This window comes from Ptychodera flava, chromosome 18, assembly GCF_041260155.1.
Source record: "Ptychodera flava strain L36383 chromosome 18, AS_Pfla_20210202, whole genome shotgun sequence".
In the NCBI taxonomy this organism is placed as follows: Eukaryota; Metazoa; Hemichordata; class Enteropneusta; family Ptychoderidae; genus Ptychodera; species Ptychodera flava.
This window is the reverse complement of record NC_091945.1, coordinates 8,443,868-8,463,227: the sequence shown is the minus strand read 5'-3', so window position 1 is coordinate 8,463,227 and position 19,360 is coordinate 8,443,868. Positions and strand designations below refer to the sequence as shown.

General features: G+C 37.0%; 1 protein-coding gene across 2 annotated transcripts; it reads left to right on the top strand.

The window, feature by feature from the left end:
- Nucleotides 1-342: 342 nt before the first annotated feature.
- Nucleotides 343-17,563, top strand: LOC139116766 (histone acetyltransferase type B catalytic subunit-like). Of its 2 annotated transcripts, XM_070679410.1 has the most exons (10): nt 343-477; nt 2,408-2,479; nt 5,208-5,283; nt 5,399-5,522; nt 8,499-8,794; nt 9,345-9,449; nt 12,497-12,603; nt 13,028-13,179; nt 13,585-13,701; nt 14,462-17,563. In XM_070679410.1, exons 1-10 carry the CDS (start codon nt 471-473, stop codon nt 14,627-14,629), a joined length of 1,224 nt encoding a protein of 407 aa, XP_070535511.1. In that variant the 5' UTR covers nt 343-470; the 3' UTR covers nt 14,630-17,563. The 2 variants fall into 2 exon arrangements, with proteins under 2 accessions (XP_070535511.1, XP_070535512.1); XM_070679411.1 differs by lacking the exon at nt 2,408-2,479 and having other exon boundaries at nt 438-477.
- The last annotated feature ends 1,797 nt before the right edge of the window (nt 17,564-19,360 follow it).

The following is a 19,360-nucleotide window of genomic DNA, read 5'->3' as shown; positions in this document are numbered from 1 at the left end:
TTTCGGGATGCCGTTTCGACATCGGTACGATTTTGAGTTAAGTAAATGGGATACTCGCCCAGATATTGTATATAATTGTAAAGTTGAAGTGATAAAGCATGTATGATATTTTACAGCATTTGTTTTCACAATTGTCTCTGTTTCGATGAGGACGAGGAACTAACAGAGAGTGAGTGGTATCGTCCGGAAGCCATTTATAAACAGCCGGGGCATCTCTGTAGCTAAAAGTGACATCTTGGCCCTATTTAACGCACATTGTATCACTTATTCAATCAAGTGAATATTCTTTTAGACAATAATAATAGTATTTCATGATATGCGTATGTCAATGTCATATAAATCTCTGTAAGTAAGCCCTCGCATAGTCTAATAGCTCGGAAGAGGATGGGCCCTGATCATTTGACACTGGTTGACCCCTCACCAGTGCGCATGTGTATGGGTCTGAGAAACCCCGCGAAAGAAGAACCAACATGGCGGGTAAGTGGAAAGGAAAACATGAAGGCTGCAAAATGTGACGCATGTGGATTTTGTGGCAAAATCTCTCTCATCACCATGCTGTCTTGTCAGTTACTCTAAGCTTCTGTAGAACGCAAAAACAGCAAAGATTGTCCAGCCTCTCCATACTTCAAGAGCTAATTTGGCAGTACATTTGATTTTTCTTCTGTAGTGCCACAGCTATTTAGTGTAGTACAGTACTGAACTGTGAATTGAGTCGCAAACTTAATATTAACCCTTTCAGGCCTAACCCCCCCCCCCTCGATATAGGGGTAGTTCTGGTTAGTTACCAGAAAGTCACGACTGAAAAGTGTTAAAGTCGCAGTTCAGTACATATATACTGCCAGTAGTACACCTCTATATTATTCCTGTATTAGCAAAACGACGACAGTGCTTGGTTACAACTCATGGTCACTTGTTGAAGGACACTGTTTGGTGAGCAACTCACCAGTCGGTGTCCTGTCCGCAAATTTGCTTTGTTCTGGTAATCATAGGGAATGCATCCCCATTTGGAATACTAAAGTTCAAGTGCAAAATGCAAGAAGTCGGTGCAGGGAGTCCAGTGATGTAGAAAATAGCTGGCAGGCGGCAAAAGCAACCAGCTGTCAGCTAAAATTTGCCAGTTGTGAAAATTTAGTTTCAGGAAAAAATCAGGACATTTTACGCAAACTTTATGTGCACATACACTAATTGTAACCACCTGTACTTTTATTTTTGCTGCCTGTAACCAAAATTTTCTACATCCTTGCGGGAGGTGAGAGAAAGGTCCTGTATTTACTCAGTCATATCATCGATGTGAGTGTGACATAAATTTCAGGAATAACATGAGAAATTCAGATATTTGTTAAATGAGTTGCCTTTTGCATCAAGACTTACTGAGCAAAATGTTGCTCTTTCTTCAAAGTATGTTACAGCGCTTAGTAAAAAAGGCGTTAGGAAAATCACTTTCTATATGCACAAAGTGAGGAATATTCCTCATGAGGCGAAAAAGTATCAAACGTATTGAATATTTTACTTGACGGCACAAAGGGAAAAAACTGGAAAGATCGCCCACATACGAGAGCAAAATGGTCGAGCAAACAGCCTCGAATGAAATTTTACTCAGCTAGTTTCTCTTATTTGTGGCAGGCTTTAGACAACACAATCAGTCTCCGTCCTTGTTTCTTTGTTTATTAGACTTGCATGTCATGGACAAGACAATATGGTCATTGCTTGGTGATTGAACCTCCCTTGCCAAATTCTGGTGTTGCATTCAGCTTGGCATCACACAGCACTGTCAAACATCAGTCTCATCGGTCACAGTTGACATCAATATGCAGGACTATGACCTGTACAGTATACAGCATTCAAAAAGTACCTTGATTAAACAAAAATCCAACCAGTTTTGTCTGAGTCAATAGAATGATACAAGACTATGGAATTTTTGTCTCATCTATGATAAGTTTGTGACACGTAGATATGTATGCCTTTACATCATAAAGTCTTGGGTAAGACAAGCCATGGAGAAATATGAGCCAAAAATCTGATATATTTACTTTTTTAACCCTTTGAGTGCCAAAGTCAATTTTTGTCGCATTTACAAAATATAACCCAGTTAAATTTTTCAAGATTTTTGCCAAAATTTTGAAAAAACTGTAGTTTATTAAATGTGATGTCCATTTGCTCCAAAATTATCAAAACAAAAACAGAAAAATTCATAAAAATTGGTAAAATGTTGCACTAAAATTTTAGTGGGAAAAATTACTGCACTCAAAGGGTTAGCTATGGTGCAGTGACTAACTGAGCTTGCAGCTGAAACTTCCTACATCTATAAATGCTATCAGTTTGTGATTTAGGGCTAATTAGTCTTCATTATGATTTGTTTTTGGTATAGTCAGTAGTTTCTTCATGTGCACATGTCCTTCTGTTTCAGAAATGTCATTGTTGCGCACGGCAATGGAGCAGTATGTCTGCTCAGCTAACGAAGCTATTACCATGAAATTAGGTAGGTTTATCCCACCTCATATCAGTATTACAAGAGGATAGGGCGTAAAGGCCATCAAGTAAATCTTATCAGTAAAATTCAAGATAAATCTTAAAGACGTTTATTTATAGTATATGAGACAAAATGATGGTACTAAACCATAGATTATTGCGATTGATATGGAGGAAATGCAGCTCTGAAAAGAAATCTTGCCAGTTAAATGTTTTCTCTGTTTAGGCCAAAGTAAGTAAATTCTTTGTTTTGCGTCCGCGCGCGCCTAGGTTTTTGGAGATTTTTCGGAAAAAAAACACAAACTTTCCTTTCAAAATTTCGCCGTAGGTGGCGCTATTTTGTAGCAAAAACCAGTCGTGGCTTTTAACTTTGCGACGAAACACTCCTTTACAGCAGTCAGATTTCACTAATGGAGCATGCGGTGACGTAAAACAGTACTCACCTCACATTTATACCTGTCGATACTCTCAGCCTCACGCCGGGGCCTAACGTTCTCGCTGTCTGTTGTGGCTTTGCCTGTTGTGGGTTTGTCGTCACGATAAAAATGGATGAAAGCAGGAAATAATCGAAGTTAAAAAACAGGAAACCTTTGCACGGCAACTTGAAGGCATGGTCATTGCGAGCAATCGGGAGTTGAACAGAGAGAGATTCAGTCGGCCGATTGGACTTGGCTACCACGACTCAGAGAGTACTATGGCAGACGGAAAAATCGGAAAGTGTGAGGCCTATCCTAGTTAACTGGTCTTTTAGGTTTGAAAAAATTTGGTTAATTCGCCCATTTTAACTTGAAACAAAAAATAAACCAGTGATCAGTCCTGTAAACGAAAGGCCTTTACGTACTTTTTGTTCAGTTTGGGTATTGGAAAGTATATTAGAATCCCTCTGTGAAAGTTCAAACTTGTAGTAGGCTGTTGTAGCTGCTCTTGAAGGAGGTCACACTTTCTGCATTAATGACATCGGCTGGTAATTTATTCCAGGTGTCCACACCTCTTACTGAAAAAAATTTTTCTTGTGTTAAGTCCGTCGAACGGTTAGTTTATGAAGTTTGGGACAGTGTCCTCAAGTTCTCGAGTCGGCTCGTAACGCAAGTGAAAGGTTACAGTGGTCATGGCCTTTGATAACTAATTCTAGCGTTGAATCATGTCGCCGCGAATTCTTCCTTGTTCAAGTGTTATCAAACCAAGCTGTTTAAGTCTATTTTGATAATTGTAGTGTTGGACTTTAGGTATTATTGGCCGTGCAAAGATTTTTATGTCCTTTTGTAGCCATGGTGACCAAGCTTGTACTGCATGCTCGAGCTCTGGTCTCACAAGTTGCTTGTAAAGACGAAGAATTACATTTTTTTATTTGATCGACAATGCTCGTTTGATGAGATCAACATTCTGTTTGCTTTTCTACAAACTTATCACATTTGCTTGAAGGTTTTAAGGTAGAATGAAGTAGATCATTTCCTTCAGTTGTACGTCCCAGTGAAATATTGTTCATTGAGTATTTATTGAAGGGGTGTTGTAGCCAATATGCGTCCGCCAGTGTTCACCTCATTTTTTGTAGCTTGTCCAAATCAGCTTGTAGAATTTCAGGATCACTACAATTTCGCAAGGGATGATATGTCTTGGTTTTGTCAGTAATTTTTTAAGTTCAGAACTAATTTCACCGCCAGTATGATTGATGTAGATTAGAAAGAGTATTGGTCCAAGAAGTGAACCCTTTGGGACACCACTTGTGACGTATTCTCCATTCAGATGATGCTCCATTTATGACTACTCGCTGTTTTGTATTTGACCCACTGTAGAATATTTCCATGTATGCCATGATACTTCATCTTTTCAATCAATCTGGGGTGTGGTACTTTGAAAGTGCAAGGAATATAGATGTGAAGCTTCCACCTAAATTTGGGTCTGATGAGTCAGTGTGTGGAGACTGACGATTGCGAAATGCTTTCTTTTATTTGATGGAAAGGAAAGGTGCTGGTTTTATTACATGTGGAAAGGAAAGGTGCTGGTTTTACCCGAGGAAGCTACAGGGAATACTTTTGTCAATTATATCACCAATTTCTTCTTCTCTCTGATGCCACATCTTTCTAAAATTAAATGCAGAGGCTACAAGTTACCATTTCTGTTTGATGTTTTCTTTCAAAACAGACACCTTTCAGCAAAACTATGACATTCCATCAGAGCATAGACATTACAAGAAACTTGAAAAACACGTAGGACCTACAAGAAGACTGCTACTGCATACTGTTATAGTGTACCCATTCCTAAAACTGTCAAGGCTGTCAAGTTGCTGTGCAATGGTATTGGCATGTGGACACTTTGAATGCACAAGAAAGAAATCTAAAACTAATAAGAGAAAAGCAAACGTCAAAGAATGACTGTTTATTTTGATCCATTTGTTATGAAAAATGTATACAGTGATCATACAGTGTGTCACACTGTGACAGGAGTATATATTCATGTGGTTTGAGGAAAATTGTCCTATAAAGGCAAACAGATTTTGTGTTAAATTTCTGTGTGTGTTTTTTTAGCCGCTTACCCGCGTACCTTTTAGGATTTTGAGTGGACGCAAAACAAAGAATTTACTTACTTTGTCCGTTTACCGAGTTGGGTGCATTTTTTGAAACAAAATTGATGGGGCCAAAAAAATGCTCCATATCACATTTGTTTTGTTGAAGTTTGTTCATTGAAACATTTTAACATTGTTTCTTTTGAGTCTAAATTTTTTTCATTTTATCTTCCAGTCAGGACACCAGCTGACATCGATGATGATGACAAGAATTTCTGCCCTGAATTTACACATCAGATTTTTGGCCAAAAGTAAGTAGAACTCATTGATGCAGACACTTAATTTTCAATATCTTCTTTTTATTAAAGCTAGTTGATAATTACAAGATGCATGAAAAATGAAACTTCCTGCATTCTTGTATTTCAGTGAGAATATTTTTGGTTACAAAGATCTGAAGATACATTTGTATTACTCAGCTGCACAGTTAAATTACTATCTCAGCAAATCCTGCTCTGAAAAAGTAGATCCTGCCAGGTATGATGGTGTGCAGGTATGTATTGTGTGAAATTACAATTTCAGCATCTTGCATTTGGTTAGAATTTCTGGTTTCTGCAAGAAAATTTGATTTCCTTTAGGGGCCATCGATAATAAAAGCTGACACCAGACGACAAACGTAATTCTTTCATTTATGGGGGAGGGGGTAAAAGCTCATTTTGTTTTGTGTGCATCAAAATCGCATAAGGATTTTCTATTGTTTTCAAAGTGCGACTTTGCAGCGAGAACGCAATTAAAACTACCTTCGCGTTCATCAAGAACAGAATGACCACAAAATACGGAGACAGAAAAGACAACGAAAAGACATGAATGTGAAATAAAAACTTGTATGCTTTTTCAACGTGAAACATGTATGTGAAACATTTTCCTAAGTGCGAAATACATTAAAATGTTCTGTCTTAAAAAGTGAAATGCGTAAAGTGGAGGTTTATTGATTAATGTGCCCTTCCGGTATTTTTTCATGGGTGTGCAGATCGGAGAGGTGTGTGTGGGTTTGTCAGAAATGGCATCAAAATATACAAAGTTGATTTCTCATAAGAACACTCGTTTTGAGGGGGGAGGGAGGGGGTTTCAAGTAAAACGAAAGAACTACGTTTCTTGTGCGTCAGCTTTTATTATCGACGGCTCCTATAGTGGTATTGTGTCATCATAAAGTCATCATGGGACAGTTGCCAGGTTACCATTTGATGGCGCGTTTTCAGACTTTCTGATTACTAATGTGCCCTCTTGTAAACTTTCCTTGAGAAAACTTGAAACCATATTCTTTCATAATCAAGAATAAATAATCATTTGTTACCATAGAAAGTTTTGGCTCAGAGAAATTAATGACCTAAATGTTAATGATACATGAAATTCAAAGAGGCTGCCTGTACCTAGCGTAAGATCCATGGGAAAGTATTGAATTTTGACTTTCATAAAAATATGAAAAGTGAAAACTTAATTCACTCTGCATGCTTGAAGAAGGGTTCACATGAGTAGCAAACCAGAAAATTGTGTAAATTGAAATTACCACCAAACTCCACAGTGCACAATGCAGTGTTACAGCCAGGACATGCCCTTGTGACAACGTCCCCCAAATAGAACCTGTTGTCCTGCATTCTCTCATACTGCAGGTCACCTCTGGCGCACTCATGAGTCGACTGTGTTGGGTGTAGTTTGCAAGTAATATGTGATACTGACAATAACCTTTGTTTTGCATGATTATTTTGAGGCTTATATTTTCGTACTTTTGGAGCTGTGAAGAAAAGTAATTAAAACACTGCGCTTGATATTGTAACTCGCATGTAGTCCGACTGAGCTCTGTGATTGGCGGCAGATACAGTATCCTAGCTGCTACAATTACTTGCCTGAAATTCAAGCATAGTGAAGCGGTCCTGGTAGCTTGAATTTTTGTTTTGTGAAACTAATTTGTTACAAAATAATACAAAATTTGATTAACAACTAATGCATGTTGTCCCAAAAATGTGCAAAATGTCCCCAAAAATAAAAGGTAAGGGGACAGAGTGTTTCCTGGTTTAAAATTCTTGGCTACAACACTGCAATGCATCACAACCAAAGGACTTATTGACTTCTCATTGCTTTTTATACTCTTGAGTTAATGATGATTGTTTCCTTTGGTTTGACTTCTGTCTGTTGATGATGGGTAAAATACAATATTAGATAAATCAATAACGAAAACAATATTGGCCAAGATTAAAATAATGGGGTCTTATGCTGTAATTTCAGTCGCTGGATTTGGTTTACAACAAATCACAAGGGCTTTGGGTTGTCCTCATGGCTTTTGGCCCTGGCCTGTTCCCCCACCGCCTGGATGTCATTGGTCATCTAGCATCAGAGAGCTCAGAGGGGCATTCTGTAGGGACTGGGTTTTATGCTTTTCAACTAGCGTATGATGTTATATAGAATGGGGCAAAAAAGAGCCAGTTTAGAATAAAAGTTCATTCTTTGATTCAAGTGTAAGGTAGGTTGGTAGAGTAAAAGATTGGCAAAAACAATTATATTTTGTGAACACCCTCATTGCTATTAACAAATGTGGGAAATTGATTATCAGTGAAAAAATCTGGGATGAATTTGTTATCAGACATTGAACTTTTCATACTATGGCCAGGTATTTATTTTGTTATTGACAGCTGCAATTGAAAGGACTTTCTGTAATAATTAAATGTATATTCTTATGAAAATGTTTTCTCTGTACGTTGAATGTGCAATGACCAATTACAGAGGAATGTGTATATAAATTAAGTCCAGTACTATATATAAGATGATCCTGAAAAATCTGTGAAGTGAAGGCCATTAAACCTTATCTTGCTAGGCCTGTCACTTACCCATCTGCCAAGTCAGTCAAAAGCAGTGTTTAGCCAAAACCTGTACATATTTTACCTATTTAGCATGGTATGTTACAGCAGGTCTAACCCTTCTCCTGCCAAGTTCATATGTCACCATCAGGTCAAGTTCTTTAAAACTAGTGAACAAATTGAATATTTGAAGGCCCCCTGAAATCACAGATTCTGTAAAGATGATTTTTATGGATTAAAACTGTGGGAACAGACCAAGCCAAGTGGATGGAAATACATATCGTTTTGGCTCAATACCGCTTTTCACTGAGTTGGCTGATGGGGAAGTGATACTGTCTGGCAGGGAAAGGTTAATCAGTAAAAATAATGTTTACGGAATCTCTGTTTTCAAGAAAACTTCAAATATTCAATGCAAAGGCAACATATGGGACAGTTTAATTAAGCCGTGCTGATTTCAATGACCTTGCCCTGATAGGTACATGAACTTCGCAGGGTAAGGGTTAAGGGGAACTGATGCATCATCATATTCAGCAAGACAATTGATTGTTTACTGTTAAGACATATTGAGCTTAATGATAGCAAAACATGTTGTGCATGCAATATTCCGTATTGTTAAAACAAACATCTGTTCCAGTAATGCAATGAGAAATTATGACCTTTGCCATGTCTTTCCGCAGGCGGATGATGTGACGCGGATGATAATTGAAAAATTAGGCATTCATCCGATGGATAACCTTGAGAGTTTTGTAACCAGCCTGGGAAAGGAGAGTAATTTCACACCGAGCGGAATGATGCTGCATTCATACAAGACTCACAAGGATGGCGTGGACCAGCAATTTGAGATTTACAAAGTTGATATGTCGGTGGCGGGTTTCCGAGAATACCATGAAAAACTACAGACATTCTTATGGTGGTTTATTGATGCTGTGTCGTATATTGATGTTGATGATGACAGGTGGCAGTTTTATCTTTTGTAAGTTCTTTGAGGATTATTGCACTGTGTTATATGTGTTTGCCAGATGGTACAGAAACGGCATGTGCCTATTGTTGGTTGTGTGGACTGGTTTGAATCAATATTTAAAATTAATATTTTAGGATAATCTTTGTGTCAGCCGCTCAGTTTCAAGCTGACACTGTGCTGCCTTTTGAATTTCATGCAGCTGAAAATAAACTTACACTTAATTATTATTGTATATTTTGATTGGTAATTGTAATTGTACTTCCTGAAATTTTCACTGTGATGAGCAAAATATGTCACTAATGTGAAATTTCTTAACACTTCACTTTTAGAAGTAAGTTCTGATCGGGAATAAAAAAACAGGAGTAGATTGTGAATTCCATTGCAACCAGAACAATAGTACATAGCTATAATCTACATCATAGTCATATGCTCCATGGTGACAAACTCGATGTAACAAACACAAACAGCACAGCACAGATAGACAAACAAGAACTGGTACATACAACAAAGTCAAATCCCAAAATATATGTAATTTGATGGCTTTACTTTGTTTAATTTGCAGGTTCGAAAAGTTTACTGTAGATGGTGCAGCTCGATACAGTATTGTTGGGTACAGCACAGTGTACAAGTATTATGCATATCCGAATAAAATAAGGCCAAGGGTCAGGTAAGTGTAGCAATATGATTGACGTGACCATTGTTTAAACATCGATTGACCTTGATAAAATTATCAAGGACAGTAAGGTGAAAAGCATTTGGTGTATGTATCTGGTCTAATTGCCCAATCTGATTGAAATCAGCTGTAGGGATGGGGACACGTGAAAATCCTGTTGGAATTTTAGGCATCTGTCAGAAAAGCCAACCAACTGGAAAGAGGTTAAAACTTTGGTGTACTTAAAATACACTCCAATTAGCTCCTGCAATGGCAACATTTCAATAGGATTTTTTAGAATAGTAAAGGACAAGCAATAGTAGAAACGTTGGCATCTCTATATCTGATTTTAGTCAGATAGTAATTGCCCACATCACTTTGAGATCTGTATGTCTCATCTTCTCCCTACCCTTTTAATATTTTAAGCAAATCCTTGCTGTGCTTCTGAACAAACAGCTAGCACAAAACCTGAAACCTAGCGGGTAGATTGCATTTGTTCAGTTGCAATTCCTCAATACCCATGAAATGACAAAAGGAAGAGAAGGTATTTTCAGTCAGTGAAAAAATAGCTGTCCCACTAATCTCATTCTGAAATGTCTTGAAAAGAGAGAAATAGAATTGTCATATCACTTTCACCAAATGCTAAAGACATGAAACAAATCTCTACTAAAGGGAGCGCTGCACCCAACACAGCGTATTTTGCTCAAAAATCACTTTTTTTGCAAATATTCATTCAATTTTAATTAATTTCTCAACCCATGATTAAAATATTGGTTGTGTTCACCTTTTAGCTTGTTAATCAGTCGTAAGTTGCGTGATGAAGAAGTGTTAATTTATGCAAACATATGCAAATCACCTGATTTCCTGGCTTCTTTTTCCTCCCAATTTCAAAACTTCAAAAGAATTTAACTCCACTCTGGCCGGGTCAAATTTTCTGATATTTTCACATTATGTTACTACATAACAAAACTATTTTGTAAGGCAATAAAGTTCTTACATTTTGAAGAAGAGGCTTTTTAATTTTGCTAATCATGATTTTAATCACTTTTTTTGAGTGTCAGTCTTTCAACCCTTGCCAGTTTAGGATGAGGATAGATAACGCAAAATTAAATAGTCGTTTTTTTCTATGTATACTCTTCTTTCAAATGGAATATTACATTTCAGAAAATAGTGTCAAGTTTTTGACTTAAATTAATTTTTATCATTGATACGAAAATTAAGGTTTTTTACCCCAAATATACACCCACTTCATCCTTCCAGTAAATTACTGTTACCAAACTAAACTTTAGAGTCTCTGCTATTTGAAAATATATAGTATGAGGGGATTTCCTTGTCATCTTTGATGAGAAATATTGCTTTGAAAAAAACTGTGTTGGCAACATGCAGCTCCACCTTAATCTGGGGCTGTATTTTTTCTCCGTTGACATTTGCTGTAAAGAAATTTGAACATCAGAATGAAATTGTTCTAAGACATTGCCTGAAAAGTTTGCAAATTTTTGAACTAAAATGATTTGTTAAAGCTGTCCAAAACCATGGAAATAGGGCTGTTCTCAAATGATGTCATTGTTCTCTCACTAACATGCAAAAATGAATATTTGTCCACAAATTTAGATTACATCTTTGGAAATTATGCATTCAAGAACAATGGAAGTACTTAATAGGTGACTGCTAATGTCAAATGGAGCTCTAAAAGATAAATTAACAGCTCAGACTACAAGCTGAAACAACATCTATGCATACAACAGTGACAAACTGTATCTGCATTTCAAGCAGAAGTGTCTGATCAGGGCTCGAACTTAACGGTTGCCCGCTTGCCCGGGGCAAGTAAACCTGACATCGGGCTGGTAAAAATAAATTACACTTGCCTGGTCGGGCAAGTGATAGACTTTGATAAAATTTACATGTTCTGGGAATAAAAAACTCAAGAAATTTTATTAAACAATGTTCGCTGTTTCAAGTCACTGAAGTGGGTATCACAACCGACAAGCTGGACGTCAACATTCAGCGAGTGATATTCAGCTGTTGTCTTTCCTCCCTCGGGAAGTCTAATCTCACTTGCTTGTCGCTAGTGACTCCAAGGGGATGTTGGTCAGTAATTTCAACAGCCACTTTGCACGCGGTGACCTGACTGAAACAACGCAGACTGTACGTCATAGCGAAGCAAATCACCCTGTTTTCATGTAAATTTTTGAAATCTACGCCTGACAAAGTCACAGATTCCGGAACAGGATCTGTGTCAGGGGATACAGTACACGTTCAACCGGCCGGCCACTCAGAAATCGACGGTGATAAAGCTAATGGGGCGGTCGCAGCATCGAGTTCAGTGGAAAGTTACATGTAAGTGAAGAAGCAGAAGTGCGACATATATGAAAGGAAACGACAACGGAAGTTTCAAAACTTCTGGAAAAGAGATTTGCTGATGCGAATATCGATTGATGGGCCACCCCTTCAACTGTATGACCCCAATCCTGCACTAGAATATTGGTGGACGAGTGGGCAGAGATCACGAAGACCAACACTAATGGATCGTAACAATTAACACGATTATCAATACAGACAAAACAGAACCTGCATTGATATGATGCCGTCAGCCACATTTTGAGATTGCTTGATCTTCGTGATCTCTGCCCAAAACAATGTAAACAGACAAAAAAAATCGGGCATGTAAGTTTGTTCCTCGGGCAAGTAAAATTTCTGGAAACTTGCCCGCAGGGCAAGTAGGTAAAAAAGTTAAGTTCGAGCCCTGTCTGATGTCGCGCGCCTGTGGCTTTATTTAGTAACAAACCTGTAACCGCAATCAGTGCTATTCAAAGTTGAAAGCAATTATAATAAAGTAGTGTGTGATTTTGATATTTCAAAAATCAGAGATATCTGTGTTCCAGCTGTTTGTGAACATTTCAGGGATGACATCAAATTAAATTGAACTGGAACTGTGGTAGGTTTTTGTGAACTGTAACCCTTTGGGAGAAAAAATTAATTTGATTGTTGACTTTTGTTATTCTTGATTTAAAATCATAAACACATCTGCTGATGATTGATAAAATGTGTTATTTTCATTTCAGTCAAATGTTGGTCCTTCCTCCATACCAAAGACAAGGTCACGGTGCTCAGTTATTAGAAACAATATACATAGATTACAGACAAGACCTTGATGTTTTGGATATCACAGGTGAGTCTACTATAGTCGTAGAAAGCATGGACACAAGTTTCTACTCATCTGTGTCTAATTTTAGCCACTTGGAAGCAAGTTTACAAAAAGAAGGATACACATACAAAACACTGAAGAAGTTGAGTTACTTGTACATTACTTTTATTCATTTATTTTGATAAAGTTTATGACGATTAGAAAGTAGACAAAATAATTCAGTCAGAACATAGAAATTTGTCACTCTTGCTAGATCAATTCATATAATTTGTGGGTTACCAAAAATAAATTAATAAATAAATAATGTAACCATCATGTAAATTTTATGATAGATTTTGAGTTTGAAGTAAGCTTTCCCTGTTTGACAGTGATTTGAAACATTCAGTAATTTCTCCAATGCTGAAACAGCCCCAGTCTTTGAACATCATCTGTTGGTTGTTTCTTTCAGTCGAAGATCCCTCTGATGATTTCATACGACTCCGAGACTTTGTGGATTGCAAAGCATGTATGCATCTGTCGTCATTTTCACCAGAATGTCTTCATCAAGGCTTTTCTGATCAGATGGTACAAGAAGCTCAAGAAAAACTTAAAATTAACAAGGTATGTCACAGTCATGAGCAATGTTGTTGACATTCTCCTCATTGTTTTCACATTGTGCTCCGATTTGGCAAAAATGTAACCTGATTTTTCTCTTCCTGTATAAGAGACAAAACTGCTGGCTGCTTTACAGTAACAATGATGGCAAATTCCATTCCTCCACCCACCAGATCTTTGCAAGCTGGGGCCCCCTCCTCCTCCATTCTCTCTCTCATTCTTTCTCCCATTCCCTCTTTCCGTATATCTGGCTTTTCATCACTTTTACATCCTTCTTACCTGTCAGGGGGCAAGCAGGGCTGAACTATACCACAGCCAGCCAGAATCTTTCAGGTTTTTAAATCCATGTTTCCGTTTTTCCATGTATATACTGATAACGTTATCACCCATGTACTTTGCAATTCTTCACAGAAACAAACAAGGAGGATTTATGAAATTCTACGCTTGCGTGTCACAGATGAGAGTAACAGTGAACAGTTCAAACAGTATCGACTTGATATCAAGAAAAGATTGAATATGCCTTATCAGGTATGAACTCAATTCATAAACCAGGTCCCAAACAGAAATGCTATTCCAAGTTGTCTCATTTCATTGGTCCAAACAAAACATGGTATGATTAGAAATGGTTCTGACAGTTTTAGGTCTGCTTGGTTGCAGATACAACTTCTGCTTGTCCATTTCATGTGATAACTTCAATCTTAAAGGTAGAAATGCTTCCAATTATTACCGATGCACAAAGCAGACTAGCTTTGCTAGACCAGTATCAGTTTGCTATGGCCAAATTCAGCAAAAAATCCACAAAAATATGATTAGGCTTAGGACCAGTGAGCATTGTAGCTCTATTCAGATGAGAAAAACAAATCCTTTTGTCATAAGGTGAATAAGGCTGATTTACTATGATGTAAGAATTCCCCCATTGATTTCTAATACAGTACTATTTGTCTGAAAATGTTGACAATGTTAGAATTTAATCTAAATACTTTTATACCACTGATGTTGATAATGAAACTATAAAATTTATATGCAAAAGGATACACCCACAAGCAATGGTAACAAGGGCAAATGTCTTGAGACAAAATTTGTCCAAATATCTGTTATATCCATTGGCAGCAATAAATGTAATGCACACGTTGCTATATTTAGTGACAAACCAACAATCACAATCAATACTATTTTGTTACTCACATTGTAAAGGACAAGAAACAAAAAGACCATCATTAGTTGTAAGGGTATATTGATGTAGAATGTTTGTATAAGATGTCAGTTTCTTTATTATTTTTCTCTGCAGAAAGAGAAAAGTGACTTAGAGAAGATGCGCAAAGTTCTGAAACCCGAGGAGTTAGCAGCCACCATGGCAGGACACAGTTTACAAGAAAGGCACCAAAATTTAGAAAAAATGTTCCAGGAACAGATGGAAGATTACAGGAAAATTGTGGAAAGATTAGCCATGCTTTAAAAGTGTTGAATTTCAGGATACTGTGCTCAGTTCATCATTTACTACACTGGTGTAGATTTGTGCTAAAAGTTATAGCAACCAAGGTGTGTATTTCTCTCATACGATCCACAGATATGAAATAATCTGTGCTCTGGTTAGTTCAGGAATTTAAATCAGGACACGCAGACAACTGAAAGATTAAATATGTGCCAAGATTGAAAGTCCTTTCACAATTTCCTTATACCTGTACAGTGTGTTAATCCAGTGTGAAATTATGGCATAACACTTCTAGTAGTCTCTATGTCCATAACCTCTTACTGCCAAATATAACAAGTTTTTTGTACAGTGAGTACATTTGTAGAAAATTGCTCCAATTAACTAGAAACCAACCTCTGAAACCCATAGTAACTGTTATACTGGTGCTAACTGTACACGTGATGTGTTCTAAGGTTTTATTTCAAAATGTGCTCTCATATCTAGACTACCTTACAGAGTGAACCTGTGTGCCTTAATTATGCTAAAGCACATTAATTTTTGCACACATTCAGTATTTTTCCCTTCCACCCTGTAATTTATGATGAAAGGTTTATACATTATATTTTAATGGAAGTGTTAAAGCTATTTATCTTTAACACATGAAGCACATGATTAATTAAGGTAAGGTAGTATGCACCTCTAAAGTGAAAGCTTACACTTTTGCTTTAACTTTCTTCAATGAAACTTTCAACTTTTCTCTCACCAGATCAAGAATAAAAGTCAGGGGTTTGATACCAGAGAAAGAAATTACCTAAAATTTGAAGTTCAAAATTGCTGCCATCCCTGCGTTAACTCTTTGGGGAAAAATAAAATTCAAATTAAAAAAAAAATTAGGATAGTGAAAATTTTTCGTACTCCACAAGCTTTAAAGTGAACCCACAAATTGTATATTGGAGTAGAATTTTAAAACTTTGAGAGTCAAACTATCTGTCCCGGAGGTGCATTCTACCTTAAGACCTACCAAAATTTTTATCTGTTTCTTGGTTTCAAGACGTTTCACTGATGAGTTTTATTATATGGCTGTCTACTTGTAATTTTGTTGCAAGATATTTACTCTGAGCAACTGATCATTAACCCTTTTCCTGCCAGACAGTAATAACTGTATCACTTCCCCATCAGCCAAGTCAGTAAAAAGCAGTATTGAGCCAAAACATGACGTATTTTCACCCACTTAGCTTGGTCTATTCTAGCATCTTTAGTCCAAAAAAAATCAAGTTTACAGTATTTATGTTTTCAACAGCTTTCAAATGTACAGTATTATGTTAAAATACACCATATGAAATATCTTGTGTTTCATTAATTTTAACCATCTTGACCTGGTGGTGAAATATGGACTTGGCAGGAAAAGGGTTAAAGGGATAGAGTCATCGGAACTGCGCTCAAAAGTCGTATGGAACCCATACAACCAATGTAAACACTGTATCAAAGGATAGTGATTGGTGAAAGTTAAAACATGTCTGTCATAATCTATATCGTATGATTTAAATGTTGCATATGATGATGAGGTGCATTTAGATATAGTGCATGAAATACATTGTTTGTAAACAAGAAACTCGCACAGGTGCAGTTCCAACGACTGTTTCCCTTTATATTATGGGATGTTCAGATGTCAATTACAGTATAAACTGTGCAGTGAAAATTGTTAATGTATTTTTTCAAATCTTTCTGCCTTAAAATATTTTTGTTATCCATGGTAAGTTTGGACCTGCTTACACTGCATTGGGGGTTAACAGGTGGGCAAAAAAGTGCACGTCCTACTGCACTTCTGACCATCCCTTTGGAAAGATCTGATGGTATAGCCATACCTATAGATGTGTGCATACGCTACCCCAGATTAATTCTTCATTCATGGGAGTTTTAAAAATGTCAGACTGATCTATATGAGTAGTGAACACAGGGTTTTTAAATCTACATCTCCCCTCAATCAGGCATCTCAAGATGGGAGTTGGTAATTGTTGTGGCTGATATCAATGACTCTTCAACAACGTCTTACTGGTCCATCATAAAGTGAGAATACTAGTGCCACTGTATACTCAGGGATGGACCATTAGACCCTGGGGGAGGTTTAGAAGAGGAGGTGCACAGTTTTTGCATTCCAAGATATGTTTCCAGACTTGAAAGAGCATGATAATGTTTCCCTGAAATTTAACACTTTTTTCAGTTCAGTCATGTGAATTATTTATTTGCAAAAGCAGCAAGGCTAAAGAAACATTTTCACACCGTTTGCTGGTAACGTTGCCCATTTTTGATAACCCATACTCCTGTGATGGTATGGTTTATCCCTGAAGAACAACTGGGTTACATGACAATTCCAATGTGAAATGCTGTCAGATTTGCCCATCTCTATAACGAAAGACTTGAGCATTCGTTACTAATTAAGTGTTTTGCCTTAAGTGGAATATTAAATAGTAATAGAGACTGAGAGACGGACATTTTCTCACAAATCTGGTATGTGATATGTGCAATTGGTCACAGCATATACATTTAAATGCCATCATCATATGTACATGTAGTTGCAATTATTTTTCAGAGTTTTTATGCACTAGTATAAATACAAGCAGGGTTAGAGCAGTAATTCTACATATCTAGGATTCCAGGGTTCATGTTTCTTCATTGACACTTGTGACCTATCTCCTGACAAAATTCCAAAACAAATGTCACAAGGCGATATCTTCAGTGTATGCTTCTGTTCATGCATTCAGAATTTTTTTAATGTAGATAACGAAGTGTGAAATGTTTTTCTACTGCAGTCTTCTCCTAGAGAAAGACACATACTGGTATACATTGGCTTTATTTTCTTTATCTCTATTACTCTGGTTTGTCATCTGTAAGAATTTTGACCCAAGAACCCTGCCATGTATGTCTTTGATTTTCCACTGCATATTACCATATGGGTGAATAAACAACTTCATACCTCAACTTATGCTTTGGTTATTTGCTCTTAGAGTCACAATATACTGCAGAAGTTATTGCAATTCACCGATAAGACAGCTAGGATATTTTAAGTGACTTCCAGCTTGTCTGAGATGAAAACACTTCTTTCAGAGCTGGCCGTACATACAATGTGAATAACATTGTATATCAATTGGTACACTCACACTTGATGATCAAAATAAAGGTATCAAATCTAGCACACTTTCAAAAAGTACCGTAACACATAAACTACAATTGGTATACAGTGTATGTGAACAATGCTGTGAAGTGTGTCTTCATGGTGGCTGCCATTCTCAACCTAGCAGGAAGTCAACACATTGTAGTTTCAAGTGAACTTTAAGCATTTTCAATTATATTGAAATGTCCCGGCTGTCTGAACAGAGAAATGCAGTAACTTATATTGCATGTTGAGCCGTGTACAGAACGTAGGATGCCTATAGAAGTTGATTTATAGCTTTGACACTTATCCCGTCAGCACTGCTAAAATCATACAATTTATTATATTTGATGATGAAAGAATTATTCAAATTTGGCCATAACGAATGAAATTTCAAAATGATGAGATGTTTTGAAGCAAAACTTGCAGCAACTTTACACGGCTTATGTGGAGACTTCAGTTATACATTTGAGCTGTAGCCATAAGACCCAGTGTACAAAGATATTGTGTAAGCCTTCGAAGGTGGTAGTACAGCATACCTTTAATATCCATGCTTAAATTCCTTGCAATGTGAAAATACCAAATGGGACATTAAACTTTACTGCAATTTGGTTTAAAAATCTGCATTGTCATAAATTTTGATGTCCGTCCTATATTTACAAATTGAATATACCTATATTAGAAACATTTTTAGTTTTTTCATATGGGTAGGATTTGATATGGAACAGTACTGCATGGATTTGGAGCTCACTTTTATGATACTTTAATTGAACAATGAGCTGTTGTACGATGGGGAGTTCAAGACTCAGTAAGTCCAGTGTAAAAGACTCACTGTTGGAGGATGACAAGTTCAAGACTCTAGCACATGCATAGTGTTGTGCCTGTGAGCAAGGTACTTCTCATTGCTCCGTTTTGTAATGGATAGTGGGTATACCTCATTCTGTAATTGGGCTTTTGCCTGTTGGATGATGGATTGAAAACAAAGATGGAAAAATATCCTCAAAAGAGGGCAACAAGATTGCACTTTGTGCATATCAATGACACCAAAGTGCATTTAATATAATATAATAACTATTTTATGCCAAACTGGAGGTCTGCTTTGACCATACAAAAATTCTTTACCGGAAGGAGCTGGTAGAACCTAAACCACTGTTCTTACATCTATCTTGTCGAATCAGTCAAAACTGACAGTGCTTTACAACAAGTGTGGAAAATTCACAACCACGTCACATTAATATCTGTTGCATAAGTGTGAAACCTTTGTGTTGACATAAAGAGAATGCAAATTATATACAGACAGTACAAATTGTGTTGTATTTCTTAGAAAGGCTTTTCAACCCAAGCCGTATGAATATACTTGAGGCTTATTTTACCTGCGAATAGTGAATCAACACTACATGTATAAAAGAATTTCAACTTTTTTCTTCTGAATACAATCTTGGTTTTGTATGAAAAGTGATGGGGACAAATTGCAATTGAAAGAACTCAATTCAGGAACTGAGTGGCCGTTGGTGGCGCTATTACCGGTACACCAACACGTTGGAATATCAAATGGGCGTTCTGATACAGTATCAGACAACGTAAAATTGAAATCACACTACCATTCAAATCATTTTGAGGAGTAT

Excerpts from the sequence above, each read along its gene's own strand:
- LOC139116766 (XM_070679410.1), top strand. Across the intron at positions 9,450-12,496 it reads AAAATAAGGCCAAGGGTCAG|TCAAATGTTGGTCCTTCCTC; the intron begins GTAAGTGTAGCA and ends TTTTCATTTCAG. Across the intron at positions 12,604-13,027 it reads TGATGTTTTGGATATCACAG|TCGAAGATCCCTCTGATGAT; the intron begins GTGAGTCTACTA and ends TGTTTCTTTCAG.